This window comes from Elgaria multicarinata, chromosome 3, assembly GCF_023053635.1.
Source record: "Elgaria multicarinata webbii isolate HBS135686 ecotype San Diego chromosome 3, rElgMul1.1.pri, whole genome shotgun sequence".
Lineage (NCBI taxonomy): Eukaryota > Metazoa > Chordata > Lepidosauria > Squamata > Anguidae > Elgaria > Elgaria multicarinata.
The window spans coordinates 76,240,265-76,263,433 of NC_086173.1; the positions used below are offsets into that span (position 1 = coordinate 76,240,265).

Consider the following 23,169-nt stretch of genomic DNA (forward strand, 5'->3'; position numbering starts at 1 on the left):
TTGGGGGTTTGACTTTTGTGAACAGCTCAGAGTGCTTTGGCTATTTAAGGAAGTGTCTTTAAATAAATACCTATTGGATGTGACAAGAGAAGCTTCAAAAAGGGAGAATGCGGGACAAGAGGCTTAAAACAACAACGACAGCAACTATTCTAGGGTTTATCAACCTATCTTCGGTGTCAGGACTCAACCTTAAAGGTGTCCATAAGCATGAGTAGAGTATCTCCTTTCTGCCACCCTTCAAACCAGCTCACACAGATCAGGAGGAGAAAAGCTTTCCGGGCAGGCTTCAGCCCAAAGAAACTATGCGTGTACACGACATACTTGTACACGACCAGCTGATAGGAGCGCACGATCAGTTCGCCACCTCGTCCCGCTAAAGGTCCTGTGAAGAAACCGCATAAAGGAGACACAAAGCTTTCTCCCATAATACCCTAATTCCAGGGAGGGAGCAGAGGGGGCCTAGCTCCCTTGTCTTTAGCGCTACCCTCTCCTGCTTACTGATTTTTTAAAACGACAGCCGGCTGGGAGGGACGTGAAGAGAGAGGGGGAAATCACCCGCCACTTCCTCCCCAGAATTCCAGTACTGCAGCCGTGGGGTAAGCTTCACCTGTTGGATGCCATTCGGGCTGCAGTTTAAGGCGCCAGGAGCGCACTCCAGCCCCGCTGCCGCGGTCTTTTTCCGTGCCCTCCTCTTCCTTTCCCTCCCCCACCCGGGGAGGGGGGCGGTCCAGACGCTTTCTGCTCCTCCCACCCACGGCTCCTTCGTTTTGCCCGCGTTGCCGTCGCTCGCTGGCTGCTGGATTTCTTCCGGCGGTTCCCCCCCCCCCCCTTCTTCTTTTTTTTCTTTTTTTGGCTGAGGCTCCGTGTGATTCGACGAGAGGGTCCGCCAGGGAGCCGGCGCTGACGTGAGGGAGGCAGACCGTGGAGCGGGGCGCGCAGCGGGCGCGGTGTGAGTACCCTACACCCCCAGCGCCTGTCGTTATCGCCCTCACTCCGGCTGCATAGACAGGCGCCGCTTCGGCAGGGTTTAAACCAGGCAGCTTTGGAAAGGTATCCCCCTCCCCTCCCCTCCCCCACGCGTCACCCTACGGGGATACATTGAACGGGGAGAAGGGGGGGAGCTCCAGCAGCTTCTCCTCCCCAAATGACCGGGACGAGCAAGATCCTTTCCCGCTTCGGTTTGTTAGATATCCAATACAGATGGAGAAGAACGAGGCGGTTCTTCTTTGGGGGCAGTTGATGTAGCCTCTACACCGAGGCTGCGTTTACACACAGCCGTTTTCTCTCCCAAAAAAATCACCGGGTTGGGGAAATAGGGGGGAGGGGGTACACACGTCTCTCATGGGCAGCTGGAATACTAAAACGGTGCAGGGATCTGCAGCAATAGCATGCGATTTGTCCTGTCCCCTTGTCCCTCCATACACTATGCATGCATTCTTTGGTGGGTGGTCCAAACTGTTACCTATTTAATGTATGCGTGCTGATCGACTTCAAGGACATGCACAGTGCCTGGGGAAATTGGGAGAGTTTTTTTTAAAAAAAGGCCTTATGAAGATGTGAAGGGAGAGGTCATTTGGGTACCATTGGCTGTCTCTTTTTCAGCCTCTGTTAAATGAAATGTATGAAGATGAAATACTGGGATGAGGGTATTCATAAAGCAGGCAGAGTTAAGCTGTGTGAGTTAAAATAACAAACAGACCCCGCAGTGGCCACATTATTGGGAAGAAAGAGGGCACAGTCATCCTCCCAGGTTTCCTATAATTGCATTAGAAAACGAAACTCAGCTGTAAAGTAGATTTTTCTCTAGCAAGACCAGGCAGCTGATAAGAGAATGTGGCATTGCAGAAATCCTAGCGAACTGAAAGGGCTTGAAGCTGCTGTGCTGGCAGCATCAGCCGTAAACCTCAAACATCTGGAAGTGACTCCAGCATGGAATGATGAAATCTCCCTCTAAGTTACACACCAAAGATGGCTGCTCTGTTGAGGAGGCTGCCTCAGCAATAGGCATTATCCATGAGCTGTAGTTTTTGTTGCTAGGTTACATCAGGACTTATTATTTCCCCCCTACATAAATGTGACTTGCAGCATTGATGTTTCAGACCCCGCCGATATATGCCTTCCATTGCTGCATATGCTTCTCCTGGTGCATTGTGGGAAAGTCTATATTGCAGACAAACCTGCTGATGCAGATAAATGCCAGTACAAGCAGGTTTCGATGAAAATAAAATTAGCAACAATTCCCCCCCCCTTTTGTTTGATTGATGTGCTAGCCAATCCTAGCTCCCAACTATCAGCTTTCCTGCTGACTCTCAGACTAGGACTGCAGGCAGAGACTACACACAGGACATTTTTGTTAAGTGACACAAATCAAGTCTGAAATCCACATCTTCTCTATTCTAAATGGTACCACGTTCAAAATTGTCATGGGTGAAGTTTCATGAGAGAATTTGCATAGAAAAAGGTGGGTTTTGCTACATCCTTTTTGCTACATTGTTCAGTAGATGGAGCTTGGCAAGTTTTTGCCAGCTTAGCACACACACACACACACACACACACACCCCTCCAGCTCGATCATCTGTGTGTTGGCTAATGATAATGGAGTTAAATAGATTCCTCTGACATCACTCGTGAAAGTTGTTGCACGATCCTTGTTTTTCTTATTACATAGAACTGCTGCATTTCTGGTGTTACTGGATGTTTTATTTATGATACAGTGGCCAGAACCAGACTACAGTATATAACAATATAAGAAGTGCCCTGCTGGATCTGACCAAGAGTCCATCTAGTCCAGCACTTGGACTAGATGGACCCTTGGTCAGATATGCTTGGACTAGTCCATCTAGTCCAGCCAACCAGCTGTCAACCAGGAACCATAAGCAGGACACAAGTGTAACAGTACCCTCCCACCCATGTTACCCAGTAACTGGTGTATGTAGGCTTACTGTCTATAGTAGTAAGCTCTGAGTGCATTTCTTGTTAATGACTTAATTAACCACTTTAATTTTCTCATTGCTGGTTCATACCAGTGATCAGTGTGGCTGAAGTGCTTTGCATTGATACCTTCAAAGTGGCTATCAAAAATAACTCACAAGATTTTGACCTTCAGTTAGCTTACTTGGAGTTTGGAATGTACAGATTTTGTTAAATCCATTTCATCTGTGTCTTTGTCAGGTGTCTTTCGTTCTATAATACAATCATTGACAGAATCAGATTTTTTAAAATCAGAATTTCATTCTACTTGCACTAATTTGCATTTGCACAAATTCCCCCTTCCCCAAGTGAAAAACCAGTCCAACAATCTGTGGAATCTGCATAACTTTAAAAAAGCCAGTCTGCTGTAGAATTCATAGGTCAGATTCATAGAAATCTGAACTCATTTGAATCTCTTGCGAATTTCTATGACATCCCTATTTGGAACAGTTTTATTTACAGTTACTAAGAGATAATAAGCCATACAATTAAGTTTCTTAGAAGGCCATTCTTCTATGTGGGACACAGAAGGGTATTTCTGGCTGCACACACTACCTGGTTAATCTAAAATATATTCAATAGTCTCCATATGGAAAGTTTAGTAACAGAATCCATAATGCAATATTTAAATTACTAACATGACAATCAGCATTTTTAATGCTCTTTATAGAAAATGGTTACTTTATAAGAGCAATGTTGGAGATGGATGGATTGGCATGTGGCTTAAATACCTATTGATTGTGGTAGACATAATTTATTTCAAAAACAACACAGTCTTGTGGCAGCTATACATGTATATAGAGGGGGAAGGAAAGGGACGAAATGAGGATGTTTTAGAAAGTAATACCATCTTTCAACATGCACCATGGGCAGTTTTGCTGGTAGTATCCAAAACACCATCACACACTGGGTTTATTCTTCAGTGGGAATTAGGATTCTAATTAGTACATGGCCTCGACACAGCTTCCTTCTGCAAAAAGAGCTGTCTGGATAGGAGCTACATCTCCCCATGACAGTTTTGCAGGTGTGCCTTTGTCTTGAAACAGAAGCTCACAAACCAGGTTATTCCAGTCTCTGGTCTCTCTCCATTGAAATGGCCTAAAGGTAAGCCAGTGCTGTAATATGCATTTTAGGGACAAGGTAAAGACAAGGATGTTAGTCACAGTAGCTGGAACTTTTATCTTTTTTTTAAGCAGGTGTTACTTTTATTTTAACATTGAGCAATACAGCATAACCTATTTTATAGCCACCACAGCTAGCCTTCTAGCTTTGCTGTTAGAATTGTGAACTATGGAAAATGGATTTCAAATACATGGACAGGCATTCTTCAGTTTCTAAATATGAACTTACACAATACCTTCCTATGGGCTTGCTATAGGAAGAAGCATAGCTCAGTGGTAGAGGAAATGCTTGGCATGCAGAAAGTCCCAGGTTCAATTACCAGCATCTCCAGGTAGGGCTGAAAGAAGTCCTGCCAGAAACCATGGAGAGCAGCTACCAGTCAATGTTGAGACTACTGGGCTAGATAGACCAATGGTCAGAGTCAATATAAGGCAGCTTCATATCTTCCTATGTTCCATTCGTCATTTTAGTGCAATATGCACAGAAGTTGTCCTGTAGCTTTTAAAATCTTAAGACTTCAAAATATAGGAAGGGGCTTGGATGCTGTTTTGTTGTTGCTTTTTTTAAATACTAACCTGTGAATCTCGTTGCAGCTGAATGCTACACAGGACAATATATGTGTGTCCTCTGCAGACTTGTGTACACCCTTACTCACATTCGCAGTACATGGGCTAAGGGGGAATTTTGAGTTTAAGGTGCAGTGAGTCACAACGGATTCCTTGGCCCAGCCAACAGATTCACACTTGCATAAAAGATTCCAAAATAGTAATAGTTGAAGTAAAAATAAATAGGTCACGAGGAGTAGCGCCATATACATTCACTCAATCACAAGCACAAATCAGTGAAAACAAGCACAAAGGATATTGCCTAGCCTAGGCAATAATAATAATAATAATAATAATAATAATAGAAGAATGGGGACAGGTGAGGGCAGAGGTAGTCAAATGGAGAGAGCCCAGGGACTGCAGAAAGTAGAATTAGAAGCTAGTAACATAGGGGCCACTGAGATAAGCAGGGATTGGAGCAACAGGGTCCTATTCCTAAAGATGGGGCAATGGTCCCAATTTTGCAGAGTTCACCCATTGTTTGCAGGATTCTTGCCTTTGTAGTGTTTAGGGGCCTTAGGCAAACCACTAAATCTCAGCCTCAGGCCCGCATTATATCTGTAAAATGGGATAATACTAGATTACATTATCTCAGTAATCCTGATAATCCTATAAGGTTTGTGAAGCACTTTGAACCATCTAAATAGCTGTATCAATGCTAATGCTTATTACTGCTGCTGGGTACCAGGCTTTGTGACCATTTGGCCTGCCCAAGTATGACAACAGCTCTTGTCCGTCCTTAAGAAGCTGAAGGATATTCATTAAGCAAAACTCATTCCAGGCTATCCATAGCATATATACCCCAAACAAACTAATTTGATTTTCTTCTAAGACAGCACTGCAGTCTTAAATTGGCCATTTAAACTAGCAGGATTTAATGTTTTCAACATTAATCATGTGGTGTATTATATTATTGTGGGAAATCATGCATTTCCAGCTACCAGCTGCATCTTGCAGGTGTAATTTTTATGCATATGGAAGTTTGCAAATCACCCAACAGACACTGTCTCTCACACAATCTTTTACTATAAAGATGGACTATGTAAATTTATTCATCTGTTTGTCCTTACCTGCTCCATCTGGGCTGTGTGAGAGTGTGATTCCCAGATGATTTGCAAACTTCCATATGCATAAAACCTATGCATGTGTTATGCTGGAAACTAACCATTTTTCATTTAAGATACTACATTATAATCTTATCCTGCATGCAGTTTGTATGTGTGTAAATCCCATTGAAGTTAATGTGTTATCCACATGTATAACTACACACAGAATTTCATCCTTGTGTTCTGCTCCACAACCCCATATGTACATGGGGGCTCCCATATGCTTAGAAAGGAATTCTATTGCTCACAAGGGCTTCCTCATTCCTCCTCCATGGTTCCTCTTGCATGTGCTAGCAATGAGATATATGTGCATCAACAGCCAGTGCTCTGAAATGAATGGTGATTGTTGATTGGCTTTAGTGAGTAATTCAGCATGTGCATATATTCTGCTAAATGATTATGCAGGAACTATAGTATGTAAGATATATACACAAAAATGACAGCTGTTCAACCACATTGTACAATATAAATGTTTTACTTCTAAAAGAGAAAAGTGTTACAATCTGAGACTAATTATTAATTGCTCCTGGACTTTCATTGCAGGTACAGTATTGACCTTTAAACAAGGTTTAAAGTCTTCTTTATTGCTGTTAAGAGTTAATGTACACGTTGCACTAAAAAAACAAAGTTGAACTTCTCTCAAGATTAGATTTTTTTTTTGGCATATATTTAAACTTGAGTTAAAATCCTCTAACGTTCTGTTAGACTTTTAACCTTCAAAACAAATATGCAGACTTTCCACCAGCTAAAAAGTGAAAGGAAAGTGTGCAGAGGACTTCTATCAAAAACCCTTTTAGTATATTAGCAGAGAAACGACTTATTTAATGCATTTCAGTTTGATGCCTGCCCATTCCTAAAGGCAAGGGAGGATTTAACGAAACCCACTGAGGCTTCTTCACCACTGCTGCAGTTGCTTAACCATGGCCAAAATAAAATACATACATTGCAGTGCTTCCCAATAATGGTCCTCAGAATAGGCGCTGAAGGCCCTTTATGCCTTTCCTTTTCCAAACGTGGCCCAGACAGTCTGTGGCTGGGTTCCAGAGAACCAGAAAACTTATTCCAGATGTTCACCAGGGTTAACTGCCTTTCCTCAGCAGCCTGAAGGAATGCCATTCATGAGGATTCAGGCAGTGCTGGCTGCGGGGGCGGGGGGGGGGGGGCGTTCAGGCCTTGAGCAAGACCCTCAATGAGCCTGCCTACCCACCACCATTGTCACCAGCTGCAATTTCTCTTTGTCCTCTTCCTCGTCATTGCTACCACTGGCTTGCTTGACAGGCAGAGAGGCAGTGGACAAGTAAGCAGTGGCAAGTGAACAAGCAAGTTACAGTGGTGAAGAGGAGAAGCAAGTCCTGGAAGCTCTTCTCAGTGGGCTTCTACTGGAGTGTGGGCCTACATCAGGTGCCCAACCATACTTACCTTTGATGCCGGACCTGCACTGGTGATTGATGCATTTGTTTGTACTCTGCCTTTCCCTCCTAAAAGCAAGCTCAAAGTGGCTTACAATGTCATATAAAACCAAATAACATTAAGAGAGACAAATCAAATTTCACCCATTTATGGCATGGATGATTCTGAATCTAGTCGTGCTTTTTTGTTTCTTTTAAAAAGAAACATGCTGACTGCATATGTAAGCATTCTAATTTGTGAAGGTCAAAGTGGCCCAATTAACATCCAGAAACTCTGTGCGTATGTGTGTTTTCTTTCCAATTAATGAGTTGTTTAGGACTGAGTACAATAAACCAGAGTTGTATAACTGGTTGGATTGCCTGTAGTTTTCTACACATTTTGGAGCAGTACGTAATACGGTTATTTATTCAAGCAGTTTACAGAATATATTCAGTATATGTGAATGCTTATTAAATCTAGATTATTAAAACTAAGATTACTTGTTTGTTAGCAAATCATGCTTTATTTCTGATGTTTTGAAGAGTATTGGTCATTCTGACAAATACTACTCTGCATTATCACTCCAAATTTCCAAAGTGTTTTGTTGTTGTTTTTACAAATTTCAGGACTATGACTAATCTGTTACTAAATAACCAATGGGCCTGTTTAGACAACACACTAACCAATGGTTAGACCACTAACCCTTTTGCAGCAAGTGGTTAGTAAGTGTTTTGTGGTTTTTGTTGTGAATCTCAACAAACAGAACAGAAAATACATTGTGAAAACAGGAAAGAACCCCCCCATACATTGTGTATATAAAATTGTCATCATTTTCCATTGTATGTACTGTTTAAAAAAAAAACGGGGGTTGGGAGAGTTATACAAAGGCTTCTATGGATCTCAGGTTACGTCTTTTTCAGCCAAAAAAACATTGTTTCAGGCCTATTGGACTCCACAATGCCTTTTCAATAAGGGTTTGTCTAACTTGCACAGTTGTTGGAGATGTAATGCATCTAATGCTTCTTAAACTCATATGTTTTGGCAATGCCCCATGGTTGCCCCTTTTAGGGAGGAGGTTATAATAAGGATGAACTTTGTACTGAAACAATCTATAATATGGAATAATGTGCATCTCCTCCTAAATTGCCTAACGGCTTCTTGGAAATTAACGCATGGTCAGTGCAGATGGATCTTCAGAGCCCTTATGACAGCCAAAAGACTTATACTATCACATTGGAAGGACAAATTCATACCTCCCATAATGCAATGGATCGAGGACCTAATAACATTATACACTTTTGAACGAGTGTTATATGTAACGAGTGTTATAACTTGTAAGTGGATAAACATATGGATATCTGGTCTACTTTTCTTGAAACATTTGTATAACTCTCTCCCGTTTTTTTAAGTGGTTAGTAAGTGTGTTTAAACTATGGTTATGTAATCACCATGGTTAGGAATGGTTCACATGACACACTAAGTAAGGTTCACACAACATGCTAAGCCATAATGTTTAGCTCCAAACACTTCACCATCATGGTTTAGCATGATGGCTGAACAGGGCCAATGAGTATTTCCAGAAAGGAGAAATATTCTTCTATTAATTAACAATTTCCTAAATTGTCAAATATACTGAGTTAATCAGGATTTGTTCCAGTTAAACTTCAAAGGTCATGGCTACTGGCACAGAGAGAGCAGGGGAGCTTATGTGTGCATTCCAGTATTTCTTTTACAATGTCTCTAAAGTTCAATTGCCAAGTGCAGTCCCGTCAATTGGAGTAATATTGTTCAAGGGCCAAGTAAGCAAAGTGCAGGACGATAGTACTAAGCTCATGGGAATTGTGTTGAGAATTTGAGAACAGTTGTTCCTGGAAATCGCTTTCCTTAGCTTCTTGTCTTCCATTTTTCATATGCTACCAGCAGTGGTGGCTCCAGGTTTTGGAGGGCCCAAGACAAGACACTGTTAATACCATCCTCTCTCTCAGGGACTCTTACCTTCTCATCAGCATTGCCACTGCTCCTCTTCTTCATCATTGTCACCCTCTGCTTGCTTGCCAAGCAGAGAGCCAATGAGTATACACAAGCAGTGACATCTACTGTGTCTCTTCACACCACCACTGTTACCTGGGCCAGAGTGAAAAGTGGGTGCACAACCACATTGCAAGGGTGAAGAGGAGTGGCAGGTATCAAGTGGGCCTTCTGTTGGTGTGTGGCCCATCAGGGGGTGCCCAACAAGGCCGACCCTAGATGCCAGTCCTAGCTATCAGATGAACTGGTAATTATTTTTTACCAGAAACTTTAGCCCGTCTGCTTTGTCAGAATCCGTTTCAGAGTTGTTTCATTTAAATTTAATTACTAAATAGGCCTCTTTTTGTAATGTAATTATCAAATAGGTCTCTTACTGTTGCAATAAAAATGGAGAAGTCATTGTTTCCAGAGCCACTAAAATGAACTGGAAGGGGTACTTCTGTCAGTAGTGAATGATACCTCCATGTGACAGTTTTGGGGACTGTGTCAGAAGGAAGTGAAAGTGGTTACCACTTTTAAAGTGTGAGGGTAATCAATTTTCCAAGTGGCTGGGATCACCCATGTGATCAGTCCATGAAGCACCATGTGACCAGTCCATGCTGTGTGCTTTCATGCTCAAATGGCTTGTTTGACTTCTGTGATGTTATCAAATGGCCAAATCTGATTTGCTGTGTAGCACCATGATATCAGTGGTTCACTACATAATTTTCTGATTGGCTGGAATTTTAGGAAGGAGAAAGAAGCTTTTCAAGTCAAAGCCAGTGAAGAGGGGAAAGAGGTTTGGCAAAATGTTACAATTAAAGAAGTTTTCAGAAAGTTCTTTGCACCCGTTCCCAAGGAAAGGTCAATTTTGGGCCTTAAAGGTGAAACACTTGATCCAGCCCTGGTAATAACCCTATTGTGGAGCTTGGTTGGATTTCTGTTCAAGCAAAGTGCTGTTGCAAGAATACTAGATCACAGGCTGCTTATGATTAAGCAATGCAGTTAGTGAATTGGATTAGCAGAAAGATTTAAATCCTTCTCTGGCCCTTACAATGAAAATTAAAGCTGAAGTGAATTGCCTTATATTCAGCTTAAATCAAATTGTGGCAAAGGGATATGTCATAAAGCGAGAAGAGCATGCTCTTCTTCTGAGAAATTTTCCAGAGACTTCTTTTATTCTCTCCAAAAACATTCTATTGCTGTATTTTTCTGCAGAAATAAATCTGTTCCTAAAAATGCATTGTTTCATAAAATAAATTAATATTTATTTATTGCATTTCTATACCACCCAATAGCTGAAGCTTTCTGGGCGGTTGACAAAAGTTAAAACCATCAGACTCAAATCAAAGTATAAAACAAACAACAGTATAAAAGCACAATAAAAATACTATATAAAAGCATAACCAGGGGGAGGATCTACACTACTGCTTTAAAGCGCTTTAAAGCGCTTTGAAAACGGTTTGACAACTGTATATGGGGTGTGTCCTGGGCCCCAATAGTTGTCAAAACTGTTAAAAAGCGCTTTAAAGCACTTTAAAGCAGTAGTGTAGATCCTGCCCAGGGTAACACAATGACCAGATATACTAGCAATTCAGCTGGGCATTTTCAAAGTTGGAATTAACTTTTTTTCAGTTGACTATAGCCTTGTATTGATTGAATACATTGACTGAATCCCTGTATCCAATGCAAGGAAGAGGAGTGGGGTTGAGGCCTCCAACCTCTGTGTGCTCCTTTGCCTCAATCTTCACACATACAGTGGAAGAAAGGTGTGGATGGGGTCTGTACATTCAGAGATTTCGAGGGGGTGGGGCAGCAGTAGCCGCAAGTTTGCTTGTTCCCTTGCATATGTATCTGTCCAGATGGATTTCAATAGATACTGCACTTGCATAAATTCCTTAGCAATCTGTCTATGTTGACAGAAAAACCCCATGGAAGTCAATGGAGACTGAATCGTGAGTGTTATTTCAGCACTGTTCCCTTTCAGCACTGTTCACCACAAGCACTGCACAAGGCTACGTTTTCTCTACTTCTGAATTCTAATAGGAGAACAGAAATCTGTGACAAGGGAACCAGCCATTTTAAAGTGATACACGGAAACTGGGGATGCCAAGATCTGTAAAACTGAAATGCCCTTCTGTCTGTTTTGTATTCAGGGTTCCTGGGGGGAAAATGGCAGGAAATATACCGTTAAACATCAATATCAAAGAGCCTCGCTGGGATCAAAGCACTTTTATTGGACGAGCGAGCCATTTCTTCACTGTAACTGATCCTAGGAATGTTTTGTTATCCAATGAACAATTAGAAAAAGCAAGACAAATCGTGCATGATTACAGGTATGATTTTGATTTTTAACCCCACTTTATCTCCAGGCCCCCGTCTTAATTATGGCGTTTTGGCACCACGAAGCCATGGACTCCTGCATCTGCACTCCTTCCCAGCATCTGCATGGGAAGGAACGCAAGTGCAGCGTTGCCACAAACACAGTCGCAGCGCTGGGCACCGGGGGGGGGGGGGGATGGGGGAGGAACGGGGCGGCCAGAGGGAGATGAAGAGAGGGACGTGCGACACCCAAACCACCTCTTCTCCCTCTGACCTCCCTCTGGCTGCCCGTTCCTTCCCCTCCCCTGTGTTTTTTTAATCTGTATCTGCGCAGCTTCACAGATACAGATTTTTAAAAGTTAAAAAACCAGAGGTGGGAGGAACAGGCTCCATTCCTCTCCTCCATCCCTGTGTTTTTATTTATTTTTATTTACAGGACACCTGGGGCCCATTCTTCTCCTCTCCATCCCCCCCTTTTTACTTTTTTATTTATTTGCAGGGACATGCGTGGGGCTCTCCTAAGCTCCTGGAGATCTGCCCCCTTCCCTGTCCAGCTGATGGCGACCAATCAGGGAGCGCCATCAGCTGTGACACGCCTCTGCAGCCCAAAACATCGGGGTAAGTGCCCGACTTTTTTTCAGCAGAGTTTCTGGGGTTTGCCCCTGGATGGCTTCACAATGGCGGCTGCGTCATGTAGATGACCTGCTGCTACTGCGAACCACCCCGGGGCAAACCCTTCATCAAGACAAGCCCCAGGACTCAAGATGGGTGATAACACTCAAGGGATAACATAATAAGAGGAGAAACATAAGAAAGCCACAAGAATAAAAAAAATGGTACCTTGACTTCTCCCCACCCACCTCAGCCCCTGCAAATTGTTTTGTCAAGAAAAGTGAACTTGGGGGAGCTTGGATTTGGGGTAGTCTTAAGAGAGGGAATTGCATAGTTGTGGAGCCAGCCAAAAAAAAAGATCTACACTTTATCACAGTTATGGCATGCAGATGGTATTGTCAAAAGGAGGTTCTTTGTTGATCTCAGAGATGGATATGAACACAGTGGAAGAAGCAGGGTTTGTGATATAGAGACAGACAGACAGACAGATAGAGGATTATAGAGAGCCAGTGTAGTGTAGAGGCTAAAGTGTTGGACTGGGAGTCGGGAGATCCGGGTTCTAGTCCCCACTCAGCCATGGAAACCCACTGGGTGACTTTGGGCCAGTCACACTCTCAGCCCAACCTACCTCACAGGGTTGTTGTTGTGAGGATAACATGGAGAGGAGGAGAATTATGTATGCTGCCTTGGGTTCCTTGGAGGGAAAAAAGGAGGGATATAAATGTTATAATAAATAAATAAAAATAAATAAATAAATGTAGATTAGCACCAGCACCATGATTTGTGACAACAGATCAGAACTGTCATACACTTTGTTCCAATTGTTGTTTGGTTGTTACACTGCAATCAAACCAAAGCTACAATACACTATGTATTCCTAAGCATGGGTGTTTAAGGGAGAAAGCCCTTCCGTGCTCAGTGTAAATTTGGGATTGAAGAGTTAGGTTTCATTGTCAGCAGTGAAGAGGAAAGGGATCTGGCAAGACAGTGGGGAAAGGATGGGGATCCGTGAATGCTAATCTTCATTGGAGTACTTTGGAGTAGAAAATGAAGGACCAGTTAGGCAAACAAGCGGGGCATAGTTGTTGTTGTTTCAGATGGTCATGTGCTTGCATGCACAACCACATGGAGATAATTTAGTGTGAAGCAGGCAATGATATTTATTTATTTATTTATTTATTTATTACATTTTTATACCGCCCAATAGCCGAAGCTCTCTGGGCGGTTCACAAAAATTAAAACCACAATAAAACAACCAACAGGTTAAAAGCACAATTACAAAATACAGTATAAAAAGCACAACCAGGATAAAACCACGCAGCAAAATTGATATAAGATTAAAATACAGAGTTAAAACAGTAAAATTTAAATTTAAGTTAAAATTAAGTGTTAAAATACTGAGAGAATAAAAAGGGTCTCTAAGTCTGTAGTCTCACTGAAGTCGGGAGGATCCACTTAGAGTGCTTCAGGACTGCAGGACTTTTGTGATCACGGTAGCTTGGGAAAGGGCAGCCACAGGCATGGAATTGGCAGCAGAGTTTCTTATGTAAGCAGGTGGTTCGTACAATAGTATTGAGAAAATACGTTCCAGGCTGGTTTGTGAATCATCTGTTAGGTTTTGGACCTAAAATACCCCCATTGTCATATTTATAATTCATTGTATATGTCTCCATTTATCTCAAGACAAGGTATTGTGGCCACTGGAGTGACAGAAGATGAACTGTGGAGGGCAAAATATATCTATGATTCTGCCTTCCATCCAGATACGGGTGAAAAGATGGTTTTGATTGGTCGCATGTCTGCTCAGGTGCCTATGAACATGACTATTACTGGCTGCATGATGACCTTTTATACGTAAGTCATAATACATTACCAGTAACTATAACTTCAATGGAATAAATTTGCAGTCATGAAAAACAGCTATAAGTCTGTAGTCTCATTGAAGTCAGGAGGACCCACAAAGAGGGCTCTTAGTGCTAACAGTTAGAAGACATTCTGCAGTTAGTCCCTCTTTTTCTTACTAAAGGGGTGGGGTTTTTTGCACTAAGAAAAATGATGGAAGTGGTGGGAAAACATGGGTGGATTATGGAAGACAGTGATGTGTGCCCATTCCTCACCCCATCGCCATAACATTCTGTGAATGAAGCAAGCAGATGACATTATAATTTAAACAAATAATTTAAACAAATATTTTGTCTTTTTTTCCTTTTCCCTTACATTGTTCTCACTTGTTTTGATTATAAGCTTATCCTAGAATTCACTGTGAGCTTTTAGCCCCTTCTTACCATCTTACCATCTCTCATCATAACACTCAAAAATGAAATGTCCAAAATCCCATCCTTGTAGAAAAACTGTCTAGAGAACAAGGCAGAGGGAGTTCATACTGAGAATTCCTAACTTTGGAGATCTAGCATGCGGGATGCTAATGGCAAAGTATCGGATCTTCCTCATCGCCTGTCAGTTACCTCCTCTGTATTGTGTATTTTTCTTGAATTATTGACATCAATAAAAGCCATCTGATACTAAAGTCATATTTTAGTAATCTCTGAGCAGCTGAAAATCAGAGCTGGGGAAAAATTGACAAATATCCTAGCTTCCTGGCAAGTATGCTGGACATATCAGAGAAACAGTTATTGGTTCCCCTTATTGTAACTGAAGAGCTGGATGTTGCTGACCTCCCTTAGAATGTTGCTGACCTCCCTCTCTGAAGGCAGAGGAGGTCCAACCCAGAGGCCTCCGCATTGTGGTGGCCGAAACCTCAACTGCAGCCACTGCTCTGCTGTCGCACTCCCCCCGTCGCAGGGGGAAAGGGGCATGCTGAAGCAGATCAAAGGAGACCTTGGGCATGTCTGCACCACACAGGGTTGCGGGAGGGAGGGGGAGGATCTCGTGGTATTATGCTTGTGAGATCCTTCCCCTGAGTCTACACGCAGCACGTGACATCCCGGGAGGACGGAGGACATCGTGCCTGCCATTTATTTTATTTTTTTAATGAAAATGGGCGCTCAAGCGAAAAAGTAATCATCCCTCCCTGCTCCTGGGATCCCCTGTGCATCATGTGGACACACAGAGACAGTCCTGGGGCGATCCCTGGGATATCATCCCATGTAGGCATGCCCTTGGATGTGCAGAATCCACAGCCTTATTGTTCCCCTGACATGCTCCTAAAGCAGTTCAGGAACTATGCCAGCCCTAGACTTGGCATAGGTAAGTTCACACATACACACCATTGATGTCAATGGGAGGGTTTTTTTAAGGGCTGCAGCAGTGCGAAAGCCAAAAATAACAGATGCCCCCTCGATCTCCCATCCTGGCTGCCATGAACCAGTGGGGCATTGGAAGCAGTAGACATTATGCCATAGATTCTTCCCTCACTTCCCACCATAGGATTGCTCTGCCTGTATTCATACTATAATATTTCCCTTAAAAAGACCTACACTTTGTGCAGGAAAACCATCATTTTATGAAGCAACCCTTAGGGCACAATATTATGCATGCTTAGAGAAAAAAAGCCCTAGAACTCTCAGCATTCCCCAGCCAGCCATGCTGGCTGGGGAATGCTGGGAATTGTAGGACTTTTCTCCTGTGTAAATATATATAGGATTGAGCCTTTAGTTGTTTTGATATGTTAAAATGAGCTTTCTTGACTCTGACATGCCTTAAGTTCTATAAAGAATTTGGTTCTCTCTTGATGTAATCATGATTATATTCTGTGATTCTGAATGAATATGGTGCCTGAATCTCTATGTTTCAAAAGATTAAAACATTCCAGTTGGCTGATTCAATACAAAATAATTTGTTTGTGGGGAGGATGAAGATTGATTAACAGCATTTGATTGTCTTTCTCTCACAATTTTAAAGACAATTAATTGTACTTCTTGTTTTAAGAACTACTCCAGCTGTGGTTTTCTGGCAATGGATTAACCAGTCATTCAATGCGATTGTAAACTATACGAACAGGAGTGGAGATGCACCAATTACTGTCGGGTAAAGTAATCCATCTACCTCAGATAGACAATTCAAATACCTTGAATAAGACCTGCAATCTAGTTTAGATCCGATTAGCACGTAGATGTGAGTTCCCATAGAAAATAGCTGAAATATTTTGCAGCTAAAAATGGCTATGTGTTATATCATAGAGGCAGTGTAGTCTTGATAAAAGCCAGGTCCATTCACTGAACCGATGGAGTGGCCATGCGCTAAAATACTTTCCCCAGAAATGGAAGATTGGGTTGAAGGGTGGTAGTTGGCTGTGGAACAAGCCTGAAGGTTTTGTTTTTGAGCAGGGGCTAAATCATTGCAGAGATCTGAAACAGTCCCGCCCTCTGCCGGGGAATGCATGCCCCAGGCAACAGAGGTCTCTGCTTCTCCTGAATGGCTTTCAGCAGCTATAATGGTAATGGATCCCAGATTGCCTAGTTAGGATTTTATTAAATTTGCAATGTGGTCTTTCATAGAATGGCTTGACGTGACAACATGTAAGCGCAAGGTAAAATATAATGGAGAAATAGAAGAGATGCTAATTTAATAACCATAATATGTAACATGCATATAGTGCATTTCCAGTATTCAAAGCCCTTCATGTACATTTTCTCAGTAATATATGAGATCCTACTAGATGCATGACTGCCACATTCCTTCCATCTGGTACTAAAAACTGTTTCTTTGCATGTTGATAATCCCACAAGATCATATTTGCATAGTTTAATGACTAATTAGGCCATTAATGCATTCTAGTCGTCTCTTGTGGAGCACTTCAAACTGGCAGGAGTGGTTGACCTACCTAGTATGTGGTGTGCCTGGGGCTGTGTGGGGACTTCTATGTCATGTGGATTAATAATCTAGATAAGGACCTGCAAAATATTGAGGTGGAAGACAAAAGGATGTTGCCTAAATGTGGCAGAGTAGAAGTTAAAAGCTGATTATTTTATTTCTTTACAATATTTACATACCACTCCATATCTAAAATAAATTCTGGAATGGTGAACATAAGAAATAAAACAGTAAAAAGATTAAAAGAGCATATTAAAAATGTTCATTTTAAAACAGAATACCCATAAAAATCGTGGCTCTCAGTTGACAAATGCTTCCAGGAAAAGAGCTGTTTTCAGGAGGCGCGGAAGCAGCACAATGTTGATGCCTGCCTGACCTCCAGGGGCTCGAAATTCAAAAGAAAAGGGTGCCACCACACTAAAGGCTCTTCTCCTGGTGAGCTCCAGTTGGGCCATAGGTCCATGTGGAACCACCAGGAGCATGTCCTCTGATGACCTCAGCGATCGGGCAGGTTGGTGAAGGAGATGGTGCTCTCTCCAGTATCTTGAAATGTAGCAGCAGAATGGCCAATAGTATACAGCTGGTTATAGTAGAGCTATCCATAGGTGCTTGGCTCTGCTAACGTTACATACTCAGAGGCAGGGGGCTTGTTTTGACTGCATGCTGGGAAATCTTTGCAGCTTCTTCATTTTTTTCCAGCTGCTGTTGGTAAAAGCAGTGCCAGACCAGCATCACAGCCTGAAAACACATGATGATGCAGTCTTGCTGGGTCTGGTCAGTGCCTGGATGGCAGAGTGCCTGGGAACCTCAAGCTCCTTGATGGGAATGCAGGATATAAATGTAATGAATAATATAATATAATATATTTCCCAGGCTATTCTTACATGATCTTGCTGCCTCTGGTGAAGATGGCACCAGCCAGTATGAACTTCTAGGACTTCTTTCTGGCTAAACATGCATTGGATTGCACCTTCATAACATTGCTCTAGACATCATGACTGTAAACTGAAAAGCTTTTTTAATGAAGGTGGGCAGAACTAAGTGGTTAGAATTCTGTGAAGGGTCCAGCCCCCAAAGTAATGTCTTATGGGGCAGACTTGAATAGTTACATACTTTGTCCCCTTCCTGAAATGGACCAAAAGGCATTTTAGTTCAGTTCCTCCCCCCCTCCCCACCAGACCAGTCTGTTCATGCACGAGCACCATCCTGAGCTCTGATACATGAACTCACCTAGTAAAAACAGCTGGTTCACCATATAACAGTGCTGGCAGAGCAAGCAGTCCTAAATTACTTAGGAAAACAAGCCAAGCCCAATCCTGCCATGCATGCTGGAGTCAGAGTCATAGGGGAGAGAAGCTTAAAACCTGTCTTACTTTCAAGTATGGCGAGCAGTTGGATATACGAAGCAGCTTTATACTGTCAGACCATTAGCCCAGCTTTTCCAGTCTATCCCAACCTATGCTGGCTCGGGGATGATAGAAGTTGCATTCCAACACATCTGGAGGACTTCAGGTTGGGGAAAGCTGAATTCATCCATTTAATCTACTGTGCTGTGCTATGACAGGCAGCGGCTCTCCAAGTGAGGTAATTTAAAGCAGAGACGCCAGGGAACTGGGACCTTGTGCATACAAAGCCGTTTGCTCTACCACTGAGCTATGGGATCTCAGCCCTCCATGTAAGCACAGTGCTTACACTGAATTATGTCAAGGGAAACTTCATCAGAGGACCACTGCTGTGTCAGTTCCTCATGCTGCAGGGAAGGAAAGCCAGGATCATGAATGGGGAAAAGGGAATTTTCTACTTCTACCGGTGGTCCTAGCTTTATCTTCTGGTGACATTTTGTCTTTCAGACACAAAAATGCATTTCAGGGTTATGGCAATTGAGTTTACAGAATTTGAACATGTGAAAAATTTAATACACATGGTTACTGTGCACATGCAAACATTCTTATTTTTGTTTTAGCCAGCTGGGAACAGCCTATGTTTCTGCCACCACAGGTGCTGTTGCAACTGCTCTAGGACTTAATGCATTGACAAAGGTATTTCCAGGCTTTCCTCCTTGTTTTAAGAGAGAGAGAGAGAGAGAGAGAGAGAGAGAGAGAGAGAGAGAGAGAGAGAGAGAGAGAGAGATTGTTGTGAAAACTTTTAGTTAATAATTGGTATGTAATCATTAACAAAGTGTCTTGTACATTAAAGACTAACACATTTATTATGACATGACCTTGAACAATCAAGACCCTGCTTAATCTATATGCCTATGGGATAATTGAGACTTGTGACTGAAATCTTGTTTACTTCAATTCAGTAGTGGCTTGTGTATATATCTTCACTATGTATATTATCTGCACACAGAAGGGTTCTAGTTTAGCCTTCTCCCCAACATGCACATTTTCTGTGTGCAGGGACTTTTTGCATGGAGGAGTATGAAATCATGTGAGCCCAGGGAGATATTCAGGAAAAATATAAACTCAGTTTCTAGGGAAAACATTTCTCCGAGCGACTGATGTCCAGGGACATCCATTGTTATTGACGCTTGGATCTCAAGTTAGTTTCCTTGAAATCCCCTTCCAAATTTCCCTCCACAGAGCACTGCACATGTATAATATCTTCACTGTCTTCTTCATGCATCTGATAAAGTAGGATCTTGCCTGAAAAAACTTGTGCTATTGTTGTCTGTGCTGCAACACACTAACATGGCCATGCTTCTAAAAGCTTTCAAAGAGTAACTGTAACAATTCTTGGAAGAGAGAGAGAGAGAGACTCTTTTAAAATGACCACGTATCCTCCCTAAATAGTGTCTGATCAAAACTGAAACTGCCTACTTGGCTGAATGATAACACAGGTTTTCTGTTCTAAGATATTCTTATGGCAATGTAAGTTGCAATAGAGAAGCTTCCCTCGTTTTTTAAAAAGGTGCCATCTTTACCAATGTTATCAAGAGACTTGTGCTGCACCAATGCACATTTTCTGATGTTTTGGTGCATGTTCTTCAGATCAGCGTCTCCTAAATTAGTAAAGACGAGGCCTTTTAGTGTCACCCCTCTAAGCTTAATGCAAGAGTCTAGGGAAAGAAAAATACAGGGCTTGTCCATCTTCAGGTAACTGTCCTCTCCTTTTTCACAGCATGTTTCACCTCTTATAGGACGTTTTGTTCCTTTTGCTGCTGTAGCTGCTGCTAACTGCATTAATATCCCATTAATGAGGCAAAGGTAAGATAACATCTATCATGTGACTCAATTATATTGCTTCTTTGCAATGGTAGCACCTTGTATACTTAGTGGAGTTGCTGGCAAAGTTCTCCTGAACCAGGCTTCGAAAAGAAATATAGGGGCTCATTAAAGCCCGCATCAAAGCAGGGGCAAGCTTGAAAAGGCTCTGAATTCTTCTCCAGTTCAGTTTAAAACTTGAGCTGTGGAAGGCTTCGCCCCCTCCAGATGTCCCACCCAGTTCTGACAGCTAATGGAGAAGCTTTGCTGTCCTCTGCTGGCCAGGGGGCTCCCTCCGCCGACCTCTGATTTCACCCTTTCAAAGTCCATACCACCACCACCACCACCACATGTGAGCTAACAGAACTGAGCAGCTCCATTAGCTTGCATGGGAGGTGAGGAGGCAAAATAAGAAAGGGGGTTTCTTACCAACTCTCCAGTTTTAACCTCCCCTTATCTTATTGGGGAGACTCTATGTGGGCCAATACAAAAGTGGTGGGCAAATGCCTACAGAGAGAGAGAGAGAGAGAGAGGGAGGGAGATCATATTTGACCACTCAAGTGTCTTTTTTCTGCCCCCATCAGTGAAACCTATGAGAATGAGATAATGGCTCAGAAAAATTAGCTGAGTTCTTCTGGTTTTCTTTCAGCAAAGGGAAACTCTGGGAAGCTCATCCATTTTGAATGTTTAGCCTCACCTCTTGTAAGAGACTCGCAGCTGCTCTGGGTTTTTCATTCAGCCTTTTCTAAATTTTTGGAATGGGTTAGGGTTCTAAAACATTTTTTCTGCCCACCACCTACCCACAACTTTTCTGCAGCTGAGAGTGCAGAGATGTCCATGGGCATAATTAGCCATTCCCCAGTTCCCTGTACAAAAGACTAATCCAGACATGCACCAGCCTGCCCAAAGGACAAGACTATACATGTAATATAAAACAAAGTAGGGCTTGAACATAGTTTTTCGAAAAGAGAGACATGATAAATTTTAGCTGATATGTTCCTTTAAGAATAAAAACCAGCAATTGTTCAGCTTTTCCCCCCCTTTTCTTTCTTTCTTTAAAAACTCAACAGGGAACTAAAGTATGGTATTCCCATTACAGACGAAAATGGAAACCGATTGGGTGAATCGGCCAAAGCTGCTCAACAGGCCATCGTGCAGGTGGTTATCTCAAGGATCCTTATGGCTGCTCCAGGCATGGGTTAGTTCAACTTCAGTTAAGCATCGTGCTTGAACAGTAGTGATCAGCCAGGCTCTGCCTAGAACTTCAAAAGCTGCAGTTCTTTGCTCTGCTTGGATATGTTGCAGAACAGCTGGTGGATGGCCTGCCACAGTGTCTTTGATTTTCTTGAGCATCATCACATGGGGAAAATTGTGTTTGCTTACTGTCGCTTCTCTACCTGCGTGTTTGTCCCTCTTTACTTCCTCTTTTGAATGAGGAAGTAAACAACATGCACGTGGCCCATTCAGTGGACGGTTTTGATCCCGCTGCTTCTCCTGCACACAGCAGGAGATAGTGGCAACTTCCATCTTTAAAAATAAGTCAGACTTACTGGGGTGTTTTTTCTGGGCCACAAAGAAGTCTAGAAGGGGCAGGAGGCATGTGGGAAGTAAATGACATCGTGAGAGGGACCTGTGAAAATCCATGAGTGCCCAGTAATGAGCATGCAATAAAACGCTTGTCTGATGGAGCTCCTTGCTAGCCTCTTTCACTGAGAAGCCAGATGTGTTGGGAGTACAACTTCAATATGCCAATGGCTATGCTGACTGGGGATGATGGGAGTTGCAGTTCAGCACTTATGAAGGGCACAAGGTGAGGGTGGACTGCAATAGAGAAAGACTGTAGCTGCTGCTGCTGCTATTATTATTATTATTATTATTATTATTATTATTATTATTATTATTATCCAATGCACTGGTAAATTCCTGGCTGTTGGACATGCTAACTGGGATTGGTGAGCGTTGAAGTCCAAAATATCTTTAGGGCATCACGTTGGGGAAACCTGTGCTAGCTGGTAGTCTAATAGTCTTAAAAATCTTTTTTTTAATTATTTCAAAGATTTAAATAATATAAGATCCTCCTGTGAAATCATACCACTTACACTTCACGTCCACACCCCTGTCATCTCTATATAACCTCTTTTGTCTGTATTCATTCCTTTCATATATGGATTCTAATGCTACCAGTAAGTTATTGTGGCAAAAGGTTCCTGGCTGCTCTTACATGCTACTATCTGCAAATAATTGTGAAGTATTCTTTTTTTCTTTATTTAAGCTGCCTTTCAAAATATAACTGTTTTTTCCAAGGCAACACAACAAAATATATCAATATAATTAAGCACGTGGCTTTTGTTTGTTCTCATTTTAGCCATTCCCCCGTTCATAATGAATTCTTTGGAGAAGAAGGCATTTTTAAAGGTAAGCCTAAGGTCATAAGGATATATTCATGTTGTTAATACAGTCGATACATCCATTTTGGTGAAGCGGCCTCAGATGTGCACAGAGTAAAGTCCATAATTTGTCTCCTGTTGTGTTCACAAACAAAAAGTTCTGTACAACTTGGCGAATCTGAAAGCTTTAGTCTTCCATCATGCATATTAGACCTACAAGGTTGTTTTCATGAATAGTAGTAACGGGCTATCTATTGATTATAGTACTTATGCTATAACTTAGGATTTTTTCCCATCAGATGTAAGACTTGTCTTGCAGGCACTTAATTCCAGGTTGATATTTATTAATTTGTTTGTTTGTTTATTTATTACATTTTTATACCGCACAATAGCTGAAGCTCTCTGGGCGGTTGATGCACATGAACCACCTGCCATGTGGAAGCTGCTCTTAAGTTTAAATTGATTCTTGTGGCAACTGCCGCTATGCAGGCATCACCTTGCCACATAGTACTTCCTCCATACTGCTGCAAACATCATTGTTTGGGATGGGGTGAGAGGTGTGTGGTGGCTCGGGAAAATCTGCCTGAAATGCATGGTGTGCTGTCATGAGTGGCCTGAAGTTGCCACATGGAGCGGTTATTGAAGTGTAGACCCTCTGTTTCACATGCAC

At 42.3% G+C, this 23,169-nt stretch overlaps 1 protein-coding gene across 4 annotated transcripts in view; it reads left to right on the forward strand.

The window, feature by feature from the left end:
* The first annotated feature begins 760 nt into the window (after positions 1-760).
* Positions 761-23,169, forward strand: part of SFXN1 (sideroflexin 1) — a 32,329-nt gene continuing 9,920 nt past the window's right edge. For 2 of the 4 annotated variants that reach the window (XR_010025205.1, XM_063120628.1), the window contains exons 1-8: positions 761-949; positions 11,356-11,535; positions 13,817-13,987; positions 16,022-16,120; positions 18,870-18,945; positions 20,030-20,115; positions 21,183-21,310; positions 22,478-22,527. Coding sequence is in view for 3 of the 4 variants with exons in the window: in XM_063120628.1 (XP_062976698.1) it covers positions 11,372-11,535; positions 13,817-13,987; positions 16,022-16,120; positions 18,870-18,945; positions 20,030-20,115; positions 21,183-21,310; positions 22,478-22,527 (774 nt within the window). In the remaining variant the exon portion in view is untranslated. The other 2 variants (XM_063120630.1, XM_063120629.1) reach the window with 2 other exon arrangements.